The sequence below is a fragment of the Miniopterus natalensis genome, chromosome 1 (assembly GCF_054644295.1).
Source record: "Miniopterus natalensis isolate mMinNat1 chromosome 1, mMinNat1.hap1, whole genome shotgun sequence".
Taxonomy (NCBI): Eukaryota; Metazoa; Chordata; class Mammalia; order Chiroptera; family Miniopteridae; genus Miniopterus; species Miniopterus natalensis.
Genome location: NC_142081.1, coordinates 174,806,824 through 174,821,381, shown reverse-complemented (window position 1 = coordinate 174,821,381; position 14,558 = coordinate 174,806,824). Strand labels below are relative to the sequence as shown.

The 14,558-nt window shown below is 38.1% G+C and overlaps 1 protein-coding gene across 1 annotated transcript in view; it reads right to left on the bottom strand.

The window, feature by feature from the left end:
* NFXL1 (nuclear transcription factor, X-box binding like 1) overlaps positions 1 to 11,113 on the bottom strand; it is a 48,734-nt gene extending 37,621 nt beyond the window's left edge. Inside the window, exons 1-4 of the mRNA XM_087827577.1 lie at positions 10,839 to 11,113; positions 8,100 to 8,273; positions 3,943 to 4,052; positions 169 to 299 (exon numbers count right to left, since the gene is read on the bottom strand). Coding sequence (XP_087683703.1) covers positions 169 to 299; positions 3,943 to 4,052; positions 8,100 to 8,273; positions 10,839 to 11,103 — 680 coding nt within the window. The 5' untranslated portion in view covers positions 11,104 to 11,113. The remainder of the gene's footprint in view (positions 1 to 168; positions 300 to 3,942; positions 4,053 to 8,099; positions 8,274 to 10,838) is intronic.
* Between the last annotated feature and the right edge of the window lie 3,445 nt (positions 11,114 to 14,558).

The following is a 14,558-nucleotide window of genomic DNA, read 5'->3' as shown; positions in this document are numbered from 1 at the left end:
TTACTAATTATTGGGAAATAAAAGCCATTACCAAGTCCCATATCTTTACAAACCAAGTGACTAACTGAAGGCCAAACATGGATACTGAAACTGCCAATAAAGCAACTTATGAGCTACAGTTTTCATTTATTTTAAAACTTGATATTCCAACCAAATAAGAAAAATTACCAAGGCCAGGGATAATCTTTCTTTCCAAAATCATCATCCGTCAAAGAAGATACCAGAAACTGGCTGTCTTTAGCCCACTTCTGGATACAGGGCATGTGAAATATACAGAAACATCCTGAACAACTCCAAACCTAAGACAAAAGTAGCAGATATTAATATGTATGCTATGATTTTTCTTTGATAATTACAGAATACTTTAAAATAAGCATCACAGTGCCCGGCCCGGTGGTTGAGCATAGACCTAGGATCCTGAAGATCAAGGTTTGGTTCCCAGTCAGGGCACATGCCGGAGTTGCGGGCTCGATCCCAAGCAGGGGTCATGTAGGAGGCAGCCGATCAATGACAATCTCATCATTGATGTTTCTCTCTCTCTCCTTCTCCCTTCCTCTCTCTGAAATCAATAAAAAAGATGTATTTTAAAAATAAATTAATTAAATTAAATAAGCACCACAGTAAATTATTTTCAAGAGCAAACTAAGGATTAAAGAAAAATTATTTTGCCCTGACCAGTGTGGCTTAGTTGGTTGAGCATCGTCTCATGCACCAAAAGGTCACCAGTTCGATTCCTGGTCAGGGCATATACCCAGGTTTCAGTTTCAATCCCCAGTCGGGGTGCGTACAAGAGGCAACTGATTGATGTTTCTCTCTCTCTCTACCTCTAAAAAATCAATTAAAAAAGAAACAACACATAGTTTTTTAAAAAGAAAGAAAAATAATTTTTCCTTCCAGTATAACAGGGGAAATGTTCTTTAAAGAAAAATATTACTAATCATCCGGATTCATTCAGCTAGAAATAACTAACACTAACATTCTGGTCAGTCTCTAGGTTTCTTTTAAATGTATTTCATACTTTCTTTTAAAATGAGTTCATACCACACTGACTGATGTATAACTTCATAGTCTTTTCTTTTAACACAGTACAGTAAAATCTCAATATAACAGACTAATTCATGAGAGGGGTGTCCGTTAAAGCCGGAATTCCACTGTATAATAAATTCCATTATATAATAAAGTAGGTTTTCCAAATGTGTATGTTAAAAAAATTGACAAATTTGTTAGTTTGCCTGTTTTTACTTATGTAGGCACATTTGTGTAACTAAAATTATGTATGAAAAGTTTAATTTCACAGAAAATTTTTCTATCTGTATTACTGTAATTTTTAATTTATACTGAATAGGTCTAGTAAATGAGTGCATTCACCAGTCACTTGGAGTAAACAAATGCACATGGCTGAGGGGTGGCTTAGCCCACTGAAGAAAGTCACATCACAAGACAACAGAACCAATTATAGACAACAGAATCAATTACCTTGCCCCATGCAGTGTGATCACATGCTAATCATTCACCAGACATTGTTTATGAGTGGTGACTCTTGGATTTAAATATTATAGACTATAGTTGTCGATATGTAATATTTATTTATGTTGGCAAAATTACTACAGTGTTTTTTCTAACATATGGCTTATTTGCTAAAATTTGTTAAAAACAATGAATTAATAACAAACAAAAAAATAACCTGTTAATATTAAGCAAATATTGGTTAAAAGTATTTGAAAATTAACAGGGTGTTAATTTTGACATATGACATAAAGACTGGAAATTTTGTCCATTAAATCTGAAGTCCGTTAAATCAAGGTCTGCAAAATCGAGGGTTTACTGTATAAGCATGTACCCTTATCAAACATACTCATACATGATATTTATAGCTATATAATAATATATCATGTAGATTTATATACCATAATTTATTTACCCCATTTCTGGTTGTTGGACACTTAGGTTATTTCCAATTATAAATAACACTACAAAGAATTCCTTAAACACAAATATGTACATATAATTTCTATGTTGCTTTTTTTCTTATATAAAACCTATTCGTCTCACACTTATGCTAAATTCTAAAAATCAGACAAGCCTGGCTGGGCGTGGCTCAGTGGTTGAGCATCTACCTAGGATCTAGGAGATCTCGGTTCAATTTCCGGTCAGGGCACATGCCCGGTTTGTGGGCTCCATCCCCAGCCGGGGGCCTGCCGGAGGCAGCCGATCAATGACTCTCTCACCATTGATGTTTCTATCTTTCTCTCTCCCTCTCCCTTCCTCTCTCTGAAATCAATAAAGAGATAAAATCAATCAATCAATAAACAAATAAATAAAATAAAAAAATAAAAATTAGGTGAGCAAAAAACTTGGGAACATATATATATAATTTAAAAGCTTAATAAATAATAAAGCCTACCGACATATTTATAACTGACAAAAATTAGTTCTCCTTTCATTATAACATTTCTCAACTGTTTAATAAAATCAGACATGTAGTATAATGCATAAACTGACAACAGCATTAAAAAAAAAGCCAATTTTTCAGCTGAGTTCCTCCCCAATCAGTGACTGTGAAAAGAACTGGGATGCTAAGTGAAAGGCCAAGATGCGGAAGAGGAAATGCCAAAAAATGGTACCATTATTGAGCCGATTACTGATAAGGGCCAAAGTTCAGTCCTGCAGGGGCCCTCTAAAGAACCATTCAAAACGTACCTAGGGCCCAGCCAGCATGGCTCAGTGGTTGAGCATCGACCTATGATTCAGGAGATCGGGGTTCGTTTCTGGTCAGGGAACGTGCCCAGGTTGTGGGCTCGATCCCCAGCAGGGGGCATGCAGGAGGCAGCCGATCAATGACTCTCATCATTGATGTTTCTCTCTCTCTCTCCCTTCCTCTCTCTGAAATCAATAAAGACATATTTTTAAAAAAAAATACCTAGGACTACCCCAATCCCAACTCCTAACAGTGAGGAAGCTGGGGCACTCATCCACCCATTCCCTGTGGTGGAATGTTGGCCCAGTGCGCATTAACTCCCCTGTGCTTCTGCACTACACCTGTGTACTGGCTGAGTTGGTTCCCAATGAGGAAGCACTGAGGTTAAAAAAAAAAATACACACACACAGCAAGTGTTTAAGGTAGGACTGTATCTGCATGCAGAGAAACTATTCATCCATTACAGCTGAAATCATAATAAACCAACCAGATGTGATTCGGGGCACCAAAGGTATCTGCTATGCTATCCTATTCAATGTATGTGAAATTTCTGACTCTCTACAGCAACCCATTTCATTTGGCCTGATTTTCTTCCTCTGGGCAATACTGTTATACTAGCAGTGGTTTAACCTGAGGTCTAAATGTTGAGTCTATCATATTCAGTCATCACTTCCCCTTAACTGCTCCATTAACACCCTTTTAAATTTACATACATATAACTTCACCATTTGGCCATCTGGGCTCAAAGTACAAGTACGGACATAAGTTTTGTCTAAATCCATCTCTCCCCAATGACTCCAGTCACTGTCCACAGTGCCTTCAACACAAGAAAAACTCACTAATAAATCATGGTCACAGCTAGGTTCTACTTCCTTGAAGGCAGGGACGATATCTACCTTTTTGTCAACCTGCTAAAAGTAATGAAATATAGTCCATTTTAACATTTCAGTATTTGTGGGCATCTCTAAAGTACAAATACATTAAAAATGCTTTATCAAATTGACATGAGCATTGAAACTGAAGATGCTTGCTTCAGTTATAGTAACAGTGCTAAAAATATTGGATGTTCCTTTAGAGGTAATTTTTTTAAATTACAGATTTATAAAATAAAGATCAAAAAAATTCTCAAACGAATCATTTTTAAAACAAGAATAAGCAAAAGCATAATAAATGGTTAAGTATTGTAAATGCAATGTAAGATATTTTGGGGAGATACATTAATATAGGTAAGGAGAATAACTTACTGCCTGGTTTCTCTTCACTGAAGCAATACAAATTAAGCATGTCATAGCCCCTGCTTGAAAAGCTTCATTTAAATACTGTTTCGTTCGCTCTAATTCACGTATATCTCCATCTTGAAATTTAAAAATTGAAAAGTTCATGTTAATCAACATTGGAAAATAAAACACTCATTACTAGCACTATACAGTATGTGAGAACTGTCTAGCAGTATCAATTGCTCAAAATATAGCTTAAAATGGGAGGTTTAAAAAAACCAACCAGCGAGCTGCCAGGTCACAAAGTCCATGCATTAAATCTTACGTATTTGACTCAAAACTAGTACCTCAGCCCTCTCAGAGCATACTTTTAATGCTGTTACAGTGCTTACCAAATTTGGTGGGGGCAGAGCCATAGACAAGAGCAGCAAGATGTCAAGTAACAAGAGAAAGCATGTCAAAAGCAAAGTGAAAGAAACTGAATGTCAAAGCCCATTTAGCCTGAATATAAGCACATTAAGTGTGTGTATGTTTGACATATAGCACATTCTTAATAAAAACTTGTTGAATAAAAATATCCTGAGCTCATTACAGTATAATAACTATTTCTGCTTTAAAAGGAAGCATGAAACTTTTTAGAAAAAGATTATTAGCCTATATTTTCTCAAGCAATTATTTAGAGCATTTATTTGCTAGGCACTGTATTATTAGTATTTCAGTGGGATTAAATGAGCTATTTTTATCTTCATTCTGCACATGAGAAAACTGAAGCACAGAACAATTAAGTAATTTCAGTTTGACTCTTAACCACTAAGAGCCCCCTTAATCACTATGCTATGCTGCAGCAAGGGGTTATTACAGGAAGGTCCAAAAAATAACAGGTTAAAAGTAAAATGAAAGGCAGAAAAACTACTCAAAGCACACATGACACCAAAATGGCAATAATCTGAGTCACCTTAGTATAGGAGAAATAAACCTACATGCCTTTAGTACAATAAAGACTGTTCAGTAGAAGTTGACTGAGCAATAGTATAAACTATCTTAAGTATAGAACTTACGGCAATAAAATGGTTCAAATCAAAATTTAAGTTACCAGACAGAAAATTAAATAAACAGGATGCTTGGATATTCTTTACTTTCTAAAATCATCTAAGGAAACACAGCACTTATAAAAACATGCTCTACATAATATAAACATAATGTATGCTATTAAACAAAATATACATAATAGCTCTCCTAAAACTTTAAATTATAAAATTATTAAAGACAATTGTTTTATTTTAAATAAACATTAAAGTTCAAAGAGTATCCTTAAAAGTTGACTTAATAATCATATTCTGTGTTCTTATTTTGCTTTTCCGCATAGCTGGCTTTAACAAATGTAAAATATTTTAAATTTCATCTAATTTAACAGCTAATACATAATGTGAGAACAAGATGAAATAGGCTTTAACAAAAATTAAGTCTCTTATATTTATAAGATTTGTATAAGATTTCTTTTAAAACTGTATTAAAGTTTGGCTGCAACAATAAAGTGTACTGCCCAAAATGTCATGGTGGATAGCATGGCATCTGAAGTCATGCATTTTAAAAACAACACTCGGCAACTAAAGAAAAATGAGTATGAGGAGGCCAAAACTAGAAGCATAAAGTACCAGTTAAGAAGCAGTTACAGCAGATAAACCAAAAAATGAGCTTGAGCAAGTTACCTAATGTATGTCTCAGTTTCTCATCTTTAAAACAGTAATAACAATAATAGTAATATCTACCTCAGAGTTATTATGTGGATTTAATTCACACATTAAATAGTTGTAGGGGCCTGAGTTAAGGCAATGCTAGTATATGGGGAAAAGAGGGGTGGGTTTAAGAAACTTAAGAAGTAAAAGTCAGCAGGGCTTGGTAACATTTAAATTACGTTCTTTTTAAAAGTCAATGTTCATGTCAACATTAAGAAGGAAAGAATGCCGTGTTTGATGAGGTGTCTGACATGGGCAGAAGAGAGGAGCGGTAGTGAATGAAACACATTCATGTCATGTATGTGCCATTCCTGCTCCCAGATTTCTGGTTTGGTTGTGTGACTAGCAAAACTGTGGTGCTACTAATTGATATAAAAGAAACAAGAGAAGAAATAAGATATCTTTCAGCATATGCTTGATGTGTCCATGGGCCAGCAAGATAGGGATACCCATCAAGAAGTTGACCACACAAGTCTGAAATTTGAGAGAAGAATCACAAAAGTACAAAGGCTGTGCTCAGAGAAAAAGAATGAACTTCTTTGATCAAGTTCTGGTGTCCAATTCACTAACATGATATGGAATGCTGGCATTCGTTCTTAAATCAAGTGATCAAATTTCATTCCTTACCCAATGGAACAAGAATCAATATATTTACGGACTGACACAAAACAGCATAAGAAAAACTGCCTTAACAATTTAAAATGAAAGTCAAGATTAAAAATTAACAAAACTTACAAATGATAAATGTTTCCTAAGCACTATGAAGAAATACTGAGTTATTCTACTAAATTTCCTATTTTAAAACAAAATCTGTCTATCTAGAATGATTTAAGTGAGGTACTCTTGAAGCAGGAAACTTCTTAAGGTTACTTTCTATGAAGTCCTCTAGAAGAAAGTACCTCATAACCTTAAGGTTACTGTTTATCAACTTTTACCTGGCTGAGCCAGGCTTCTTAGTCAAGCCTTCTAATCTTAATTCCTTTACATATATGGTAAATTCCTTGGAAACCTACATGACAATGTGTACCTATCTTCATGAGACTATCAATATACTCAGGCAACATATGTTGATAATACATGCAAGAATGTTTCTAATAATGACTTTAAGTATAAAATGTGGAAAGTATAAAGCACTTACATCTAAAATCATATCAAGCATTTCAAATCACAATGGCATGAAATTAGAAATCAACTACAGTAAAACACTTAAAAACATTCAAACACATGGAGCCAAAATAGCATGTCATTAAACAATGAATGGGTTACCAATAAGATCAAGAAAGAAATCACAAACTTCCTAGAAACAAATGAAAATGAACACACAAAAACCCAAAATTTATGGGTCATAGAGAAAGTAGTCCTGAGAGGGAAGTTCATAGCACTACAGGCCTACCTCAAAAAGCAAGAAAAAATTTTAATAAACTTTGCTGGGAATTTTTTGATTACTGCTTCCATTTCATCAGTCGTTATTAACCTATTCAGGTTTTCTGATTCTTCCTGATTCAGTTTTACATGATCTCACTCATATGTAGAATCTAATAAACAAAAGAGACTGAGGAACAAAATATACCTAGAGACACAGAAGCATGGAACAGACTAATGAATCTCAGTGCAAAGGCGGGGGTGGGGGAGCGGGTAGGGAGAGATTAATCAAAGAACTTATATGCATATATGCATAACCCATGGACACAGACAATAGTGTGGTGAAGGCCTGGGGTAGGGGGTGTGTGGATGCAGGATGGAGAGTATCAATGGGGGGGGATGGGATATCTGTAATACTTTCAACAATAAAAATAAATTAAAAATAAATAAACAAAAATAAAATAATCTGTTTTTACACTTAGTACCAAATCATCCATAGCAGCAACACTTTGGCCCCCTCTCCCATAAACAAATATGACTTTAAGAGCAACCAGGATATAAAACAACATATAACGTGATTGTGAATGTCAAACCTGAATACTTAACATAAAAATAAGGCACGAGAGTCAAAAGTTGTAAGATATAAAATAAAGAAATAAAGTCAAGAAATGAAAATGACTTCAAGGCACATTTAACATGATGAAAAAGAGGAAAAAATGAATAGATTTAATGGAGTATTCAAAGTTCTCAAGTCCAATCAAATCATAATCAGGAACATCTTGACCCCAATCATCTCACAGGGAGCTTTGGCACCCCCCTCCCAGCATTCTAATGAAATACCAATTAAACACAGAGGAGAACTTCTAGGCAAGGGACATTGCCGTTACATTTGCTTTACAGAAAGATTAGTGTTATACAACATATAACTCAAACAGTAAAATGTACAAAAATTCAACTCTACAACACAAAAATGCTCATTCTTAAGATGCAAAAGCTACTCCATATAGAGTAGAAGTGTTTTTTAAAAGTCAGGAATATATTTTCATTAATATCAAAAAAGTTTAAATATAAAAGATCACATAGTACCTGTCTGGGTAGTGTAAGTCATAAATGTATTAGCAACTATTTTCCCCCGTTTTCCTTCCAAATCTTCATCTCCTTCTTCTTCAGAGGAAGAGCTAAAGTGTTCTTCAACAAGTTTTTTGGCCGCAGCTTGATTAGCCTTCTTGATTTCCTCAAATTTCCTTTGAGACATTACCTCTGCTTAAAGGAGGAAGAAAGAATAAATTTTATTTCTGCAAAACAATCGCTCAAAAGGCGAGTCATAATGTACTACCATATCATCTTAAAATACAGATTTAAAAGTCGCCTTTGGAGCATTCTATTTTACTAACATCCATGGAAAACAGTATTTTCAAATTTCTTATCACATAACAAATGAGAATGCCACAATAAAAACTTTCATTTTTGTAAAATACTCTGCTGAAAGCAGCAAACTGTTCTAAAAACAGTGACTAAACATATCAATAAAAAAATTATAAAGGTATGATAAAAGTATCCCCCCCCACCAAAAAAAAAAACAGTGATCAACCACACAAATTAAAATGGGATGTTTAAAAATAAATTGTACACAGTGATTTTTAAGAAGGGGAGAAACATGCCCACTAGGAGCACATCTGAATTAGCAGGAGGCGGGTGCTTTTTCAAACCACCCCTTTCCACACTAAAGCCCAGCCTGGCGTGGTCACGGAAGACTGAACAAATAATATTCACTGTACACCCACTACATTTATATAATCTGCTTTTTAGAAAGCTCAAGGACTTTTTGCCTTTATTAAAATGTGGTCACAAAACATACATATTTAACATTAATCCACACAAAATGTTGCTAACACAGAGAATATACTTCTTATGACAACTTCATTCCAAAGAGAAATGCTAAATTTTGAGTTAGTTCTTCCACTATTCTCTTTAGCACTGCCTGTACTTCTCATTTGGTACTTGGTTAAATAATAATACAAAAATAATTAGATTACTTCATAGTACATTCCCAACGAGACTGCAAACTCCTCAAGAGCAAGGACCATGGGAATTTTCTTTGAGCACTAAGTAAGTGTTAATGTACTCTTATGGACAGCAACCACAGTTTAAGAAAGGAACCAAAAACATACTGAATTGATCTGCATTAATTAGTACCCATATTGAGAGGCTTTTAAATTTACTAATTTAAAATTTTCAATTGGCCCCGGCCAGGTAGCTCAATTGGTTAGATCATCACCCTGAAACGCCAACGTCTCAAGTTCCATCTCTGGTCAGGGCACATACAAGAAGCAATCAATGAATGCATAAATAATTGGAACAACAAATCAATGTTTCTCACTCTCTAAAAAAATCAATAACATTTTTAAAAAAATAATAAACATTTAAATTACTAGTTTAAAATTCACTTTATGCTTGAAACTGATGAGCCACTACTAAGATAAGCTTACTGTTTTACCTTTTCTTTCCCTCATGAAATGTTTTCCCTTTCTTGTTGCAGACAGTTTGGTTGGGGATTGTGCAGTATTTCAAGTAAAACTGAAGGAAAATGTACACTGCCTACCTAGGAATATTTTAGTATTAGAAGTAATGCCTATAAGATATCTGACTCAAAACTTGATGTATATCAAGAGAGATAATAAATGTCATTAATTATGAGAAATTAGCAGTTAAGGATACATTTTTTTAAAAGACTGAATTAGAAGACATTCATAACCTGATTAATGTATCCACAGAAGACCATCTCAAGAAAAGTTGACGAAGCAACCTTCCTATAAATTATTAATCAGATCTCAATTATCCAGGCTAAGAATGCATGCTTTTCTACTATCCACAAAATCCAATAAAGTTTACCAAAACTGTTCACAGGTCTCCAACTTGCAAACTTTACCACCACCATCATAAACTCAGTAACTGCAAGCTAATAGAATACCACCTAATTTTAAAATTAGCTTAGGATAAAAAGCACTCGGAAGCTCAATTTGCTTCTCCCTCCAAAAAATATATTCTGAAAAATACATTCCAAACACACACAGAAAGATGATTTCAGGAATTATTCCTGTGGCCCCAGGCACTCCTCCATTAGTAAAGACAATTTAGTGTTGTGTGTATGCTCTCAGGCTCCACTAAAACACAGCCTTGAATGAGAGAAATATTGGAAGAGGCCACACCAGCCACATCCAGGAAAAGATCGTTAGCAGGAACCAGAAAAATACAAGCTAAAAAGCTTACAAGACATAGACAATTAAAGTCAGTAAACTAAAGTAATCAGGTAAAGATGGAAAATGACAACTGGCCCACAGAAGCAGGAAAAGACCTAAACTCAATCTAAATGGGATTTCTACAACTCAGTCCAGCTGACTGTTGCCATGCAGTCTTGATATTATTTTATAAGAAAAGTTGACCAGATTTTTATGAGACTTCTGAAAAGAAAAAAGAAAAAAGATGAGAACCAATTCAGATATAAAATCCTGTGTTAACCAAACCAAACTACAGCATAGGCTAGACCTCCGGACCACAATATGCAACTTTTGGTCTAGAAAGCCAGTAGGCAAAAAGAGTGAAGGGAAGAATACTAGACAGAGAATTAGCCAAGATTAATATCAATTAAAATTAAAAGATTTTTAAAGTTAAGATGTGACTCTGCCTAGAATGCCCAAGAGAGCAGTCGCCTGAGAGGCTTGAGAGGTGGGGCCGATAATAAACTCCCGAAGGAGAAGAAAGTGAATGAGAGCAAGAGGCAGTTCCGTGTCAGCGCCGCAGCCGGCGTCCAGGTGACCCCGGGGCCGGAGCCATTCTCACCCGGGGCTACGGAAGTCGGCGGGGCTTCAGATCCCGAGGGGCTGCGCCGGGGTGAGCTACCTGCCGCCGCGGGGCTCGCGGCTCCTCCGGGGCTGGGGCCGGGGCCGGGAGCCGCGGCGCCCACCGACCCCTTCCCTCGCCCCCCTCCGGCTCCGCGGAGATGGAATCCATTTCCTGAGGAGGGGGCTGCAGTGGCCCGGCCTCGGGCTCGGCCTCGGCCACCGGCCACCTGGCGCCAGGAAGCTTCCATCCCTGAAGAAGAAGAAAAAAAAAAAGTGTAAGGAGCCTGAGTGCCCCGGTGCCGAGGAGAGGGGGAGCGGGGCCGAGAGGGAAGCCGGGCGAGGGGCCGAATGAGGAGGGAGCCCGCCGGGCGGGAGTGGGGTTTGAGAAGGTCGCGGCCCTGCCTCTCCCGGAGGGCGAGCGAGTGCCCTTAACCCCGGGCTTTGGAGATGGACCGGAGAGGGAGGGAAAGAACCAGGCAGAGAAATGGACAGCGGGGCAGGGAGCATCCAGCACCGGAGAGGGAGAGCCGGGGAGCAGGAAAGCACCTCCTCAGCCTCAGGCGGAGCGCCCTGAGGGGAGAGCAGCAGACGGACCCCGGGGCTCCCGCGGGGACCTACTGCAGCAGCGGACCCCGAGGAAGGCTACGTCTCCTTACCGACGGTGCCGGCCCCCAGCGACTACAACTCCCAGAAGGCCCCGTCCGCGGCCCTCGGAACGCGTGGCATCACTGGCCACTTCCTTATCCGGGAGTGTCGGGGGCGGGGCAGGGCGGGGGCGCGGGGGAGAGATAGGGACGCAGTTCGAGCGCGTGCGCTGACTGAGCTGGGCCTTCGGAAACTACAATTCCCGGCGTGCTCTGGGTCTCGGGCGGGGCCTCGTCCGAAGGGGGCGCAAGGTGGGGAGATGGGTCGCCCCCGAGATGTTCTTTACCCTATAGGATGTAGCTGCCTAAACCCGTCGGAGTGTCCGGATAGTGTCGGAGTGGCTGTAATCGACCGCCCTTCATCTTTAGCCTTGCCTTCGGACTTCCATCTGGCCGAAAACTTTCTCTTGGGCGGGAAAAATCCCTCGGGGTCAGGGATGAAGGAGTTGCGTAACGGGGCTGGAGCTGAGAAAGCACTCTTCTGAATTGCTAAAGCCCTGTAGAGGGTAAATCTAACGCCTATTATTATAATAGTGCTTTATAATTGACAATATGCTTTTCCTGAGCAGGCCGAAAAAAGTAGATTTTATTAAGGAGCGTAGTTGGGAGCCCGGACCTAAATCTAACTTCTCTGAGTTTTCTTTCCTATAAGAGAGAGATTTCAGAATTTGAGATTGAGAAATATATTGCTTGCTTGGGACCACACAATCCTTATACAACACTTTAACTTAATTAACTATTCCTCTACATGAATAATAACACCTAGTATTTAGATAGCATTAAGTGCCAGTCACTATTCAAACTGTGTTTTACATTTATTTTAATGTTTCCATATATTATAATATGCATTGCCAAGGGCAAATTAATTTCTGTGTGTCAGTGTACTCAGCTGTAAAATGGGGGAAGTGTGTGTACATATGTAAAAACTTAAAAAAAAATACATTTATGATTTTTGTGATTTACTATATGTATGATACACCAATTTTTAAAAGAATTCTAGAACAAAGACTAGGAAAAATAATATATCTGAATACTTCTATTGCGCAGCCATTTAATTGTGTTTGTCCATTACAGACATATCCTGATAAGGATTCTTTTTGACAGCATATCCATACATTGTCCCCAAATACATTTATTCTTGACAAATACATCTCACCGTGTCAGTTATCAAATTATTGCCTTTCAGCTTCAGTTCACCCTTCAATATATATGCTCTGTGATAATTGAAAGAACTCCTTCAAGCACCTCCACAGAGAGCACCATGCTTTCTCAGCAGAGGGCACTGGAGAGCCATTGCAGGAGGAAAGGTGCTCTCCTGGTATTTCCTGCTGCTGCACAACCGGTCAGCAACTTTATAGCCTTTGTCTGGCCTGTCTTGACATTAATGGCACAGCAGCTTTCTCAGTATGGAAACCTACCCCAAGGCCTCCTGCTCACACTGGCCCCCAAACTCAACACTCACTTTGATGCTGACACCTGCTACCACTCCCACTTGTAGACTAGGGCACCACACCTGTGCCCAGGCTCCCATTCTTTCTGCAGACCCACCCCATGGGTCCTGATCACCTGCACTTGAGAGGGACTGCAAAACAGCTGTGGCCAAGAACATACCAGCAAGCTTGTCTGCTACCCAGTGGGCTGAACTATACCTCCAGTAGGATCTGAACCCCAGCCTTGGAAAAGTGGACCCCTCCAAATTTGTTTTCCTTGGGTACTCTCCCTAGAATACCATACGTGGTTTCCTTCTAGTCATTCTTTTATCAGAGCTTAGTAATTCTTTTTTTTAATTCCTAATCCTCACCCGAGGAAATTTTTTCCATTGCTTTTCAGAGAAAGTGGAAGGGAGAGAGAGAGAGAAACATCCATGTGAGACACATCGATTGGTTGCCTCCCACACACACCCCAACCAGGGCCAGGGATCGAGCCTGCAACCCAGGTACGTGGCCTTGGCCGGAATCAAACCTGGGACTGTCCGAGGGCCAATGCTCTAACCACTGAGCAAAACCGGCCAGGGCAGTAATTCTTTATATTAAACTTAACCAACTATGTGGTTTCCATTCCTGATTAGATCCAGATTGATAGAGGCAGTGTATACATTTTATATCAGTTTTACTTGAAATGCTGGATATGACCAACCAAACTGAAGCAACAACAAAAAAAGGAAAAGTGTTAAGAAGGAAGTAAAGGATATAAACTGGTAATCAAGTTGATTTTCCTAACCAGGTTTAGGGGACTGATTCCCTTTCTTTTTTTCTTTTTTCTTTTTCTTTACTTAGTAATACTCAGAATTGAATGATATAAATAGTATTGTATTTTGTGAATTTCATGAAAATAAAAATATTTTTCTTTAAAATGGGCTATCATTTTACTTTTTCTAGGAAAACCTTCATAACACAGGCAAAAATCATCCAAATATCCATTCATATTTAATGTGAGCATTTTAAAAATACTCAATTAAATAATCTATCCAATAGTAAGTAATTGAGTCTGGCAGATTTCTAATACTGTCAGGCACTGGATGTACGAACTCAGAGATAGGAAGGGTTCAGTGTAAGTACCAGAAGAGGATGAAGTTCATGAAGATGCTGACAAGAGAAAATTATTAAGGACAGAGTAGATCTGAATGGGACTGAAGGAGGCATTCAGAGTGGTAGGGGCAGCATGAGCCAAGGTTTAGAAGTAAAAACAAACATGGCATGTGTTTGAACCAGAAAGCAAAAAGTCTGTTGAATATCAAAGGTAATTAATGAGGCAAAGCAAAAGTATAAATAGGGTTGGAAAGAATCTTGAGAACAGAAGTAGAAAATTTGGTTTCAGTTTGATCGTAAGTAGCCACTATGGGGTTCAAGAGAAGGGGAGTGACTTCAGGAAAAGCTTTCCAAGAAAACTGATGTAGAAACAATTATAAAATTTGAGCTAGAAATGGCCTTGTGGGAGAATGGCTACCTAGAATTAAAATTATAATCAGCATGACTCTCAGCTTACAAACTCAGATGTGTAAATAATCATATTTCAGTAATCATAATCTTGTAATCAACTTAGTTTGAACGCTGTGTTTT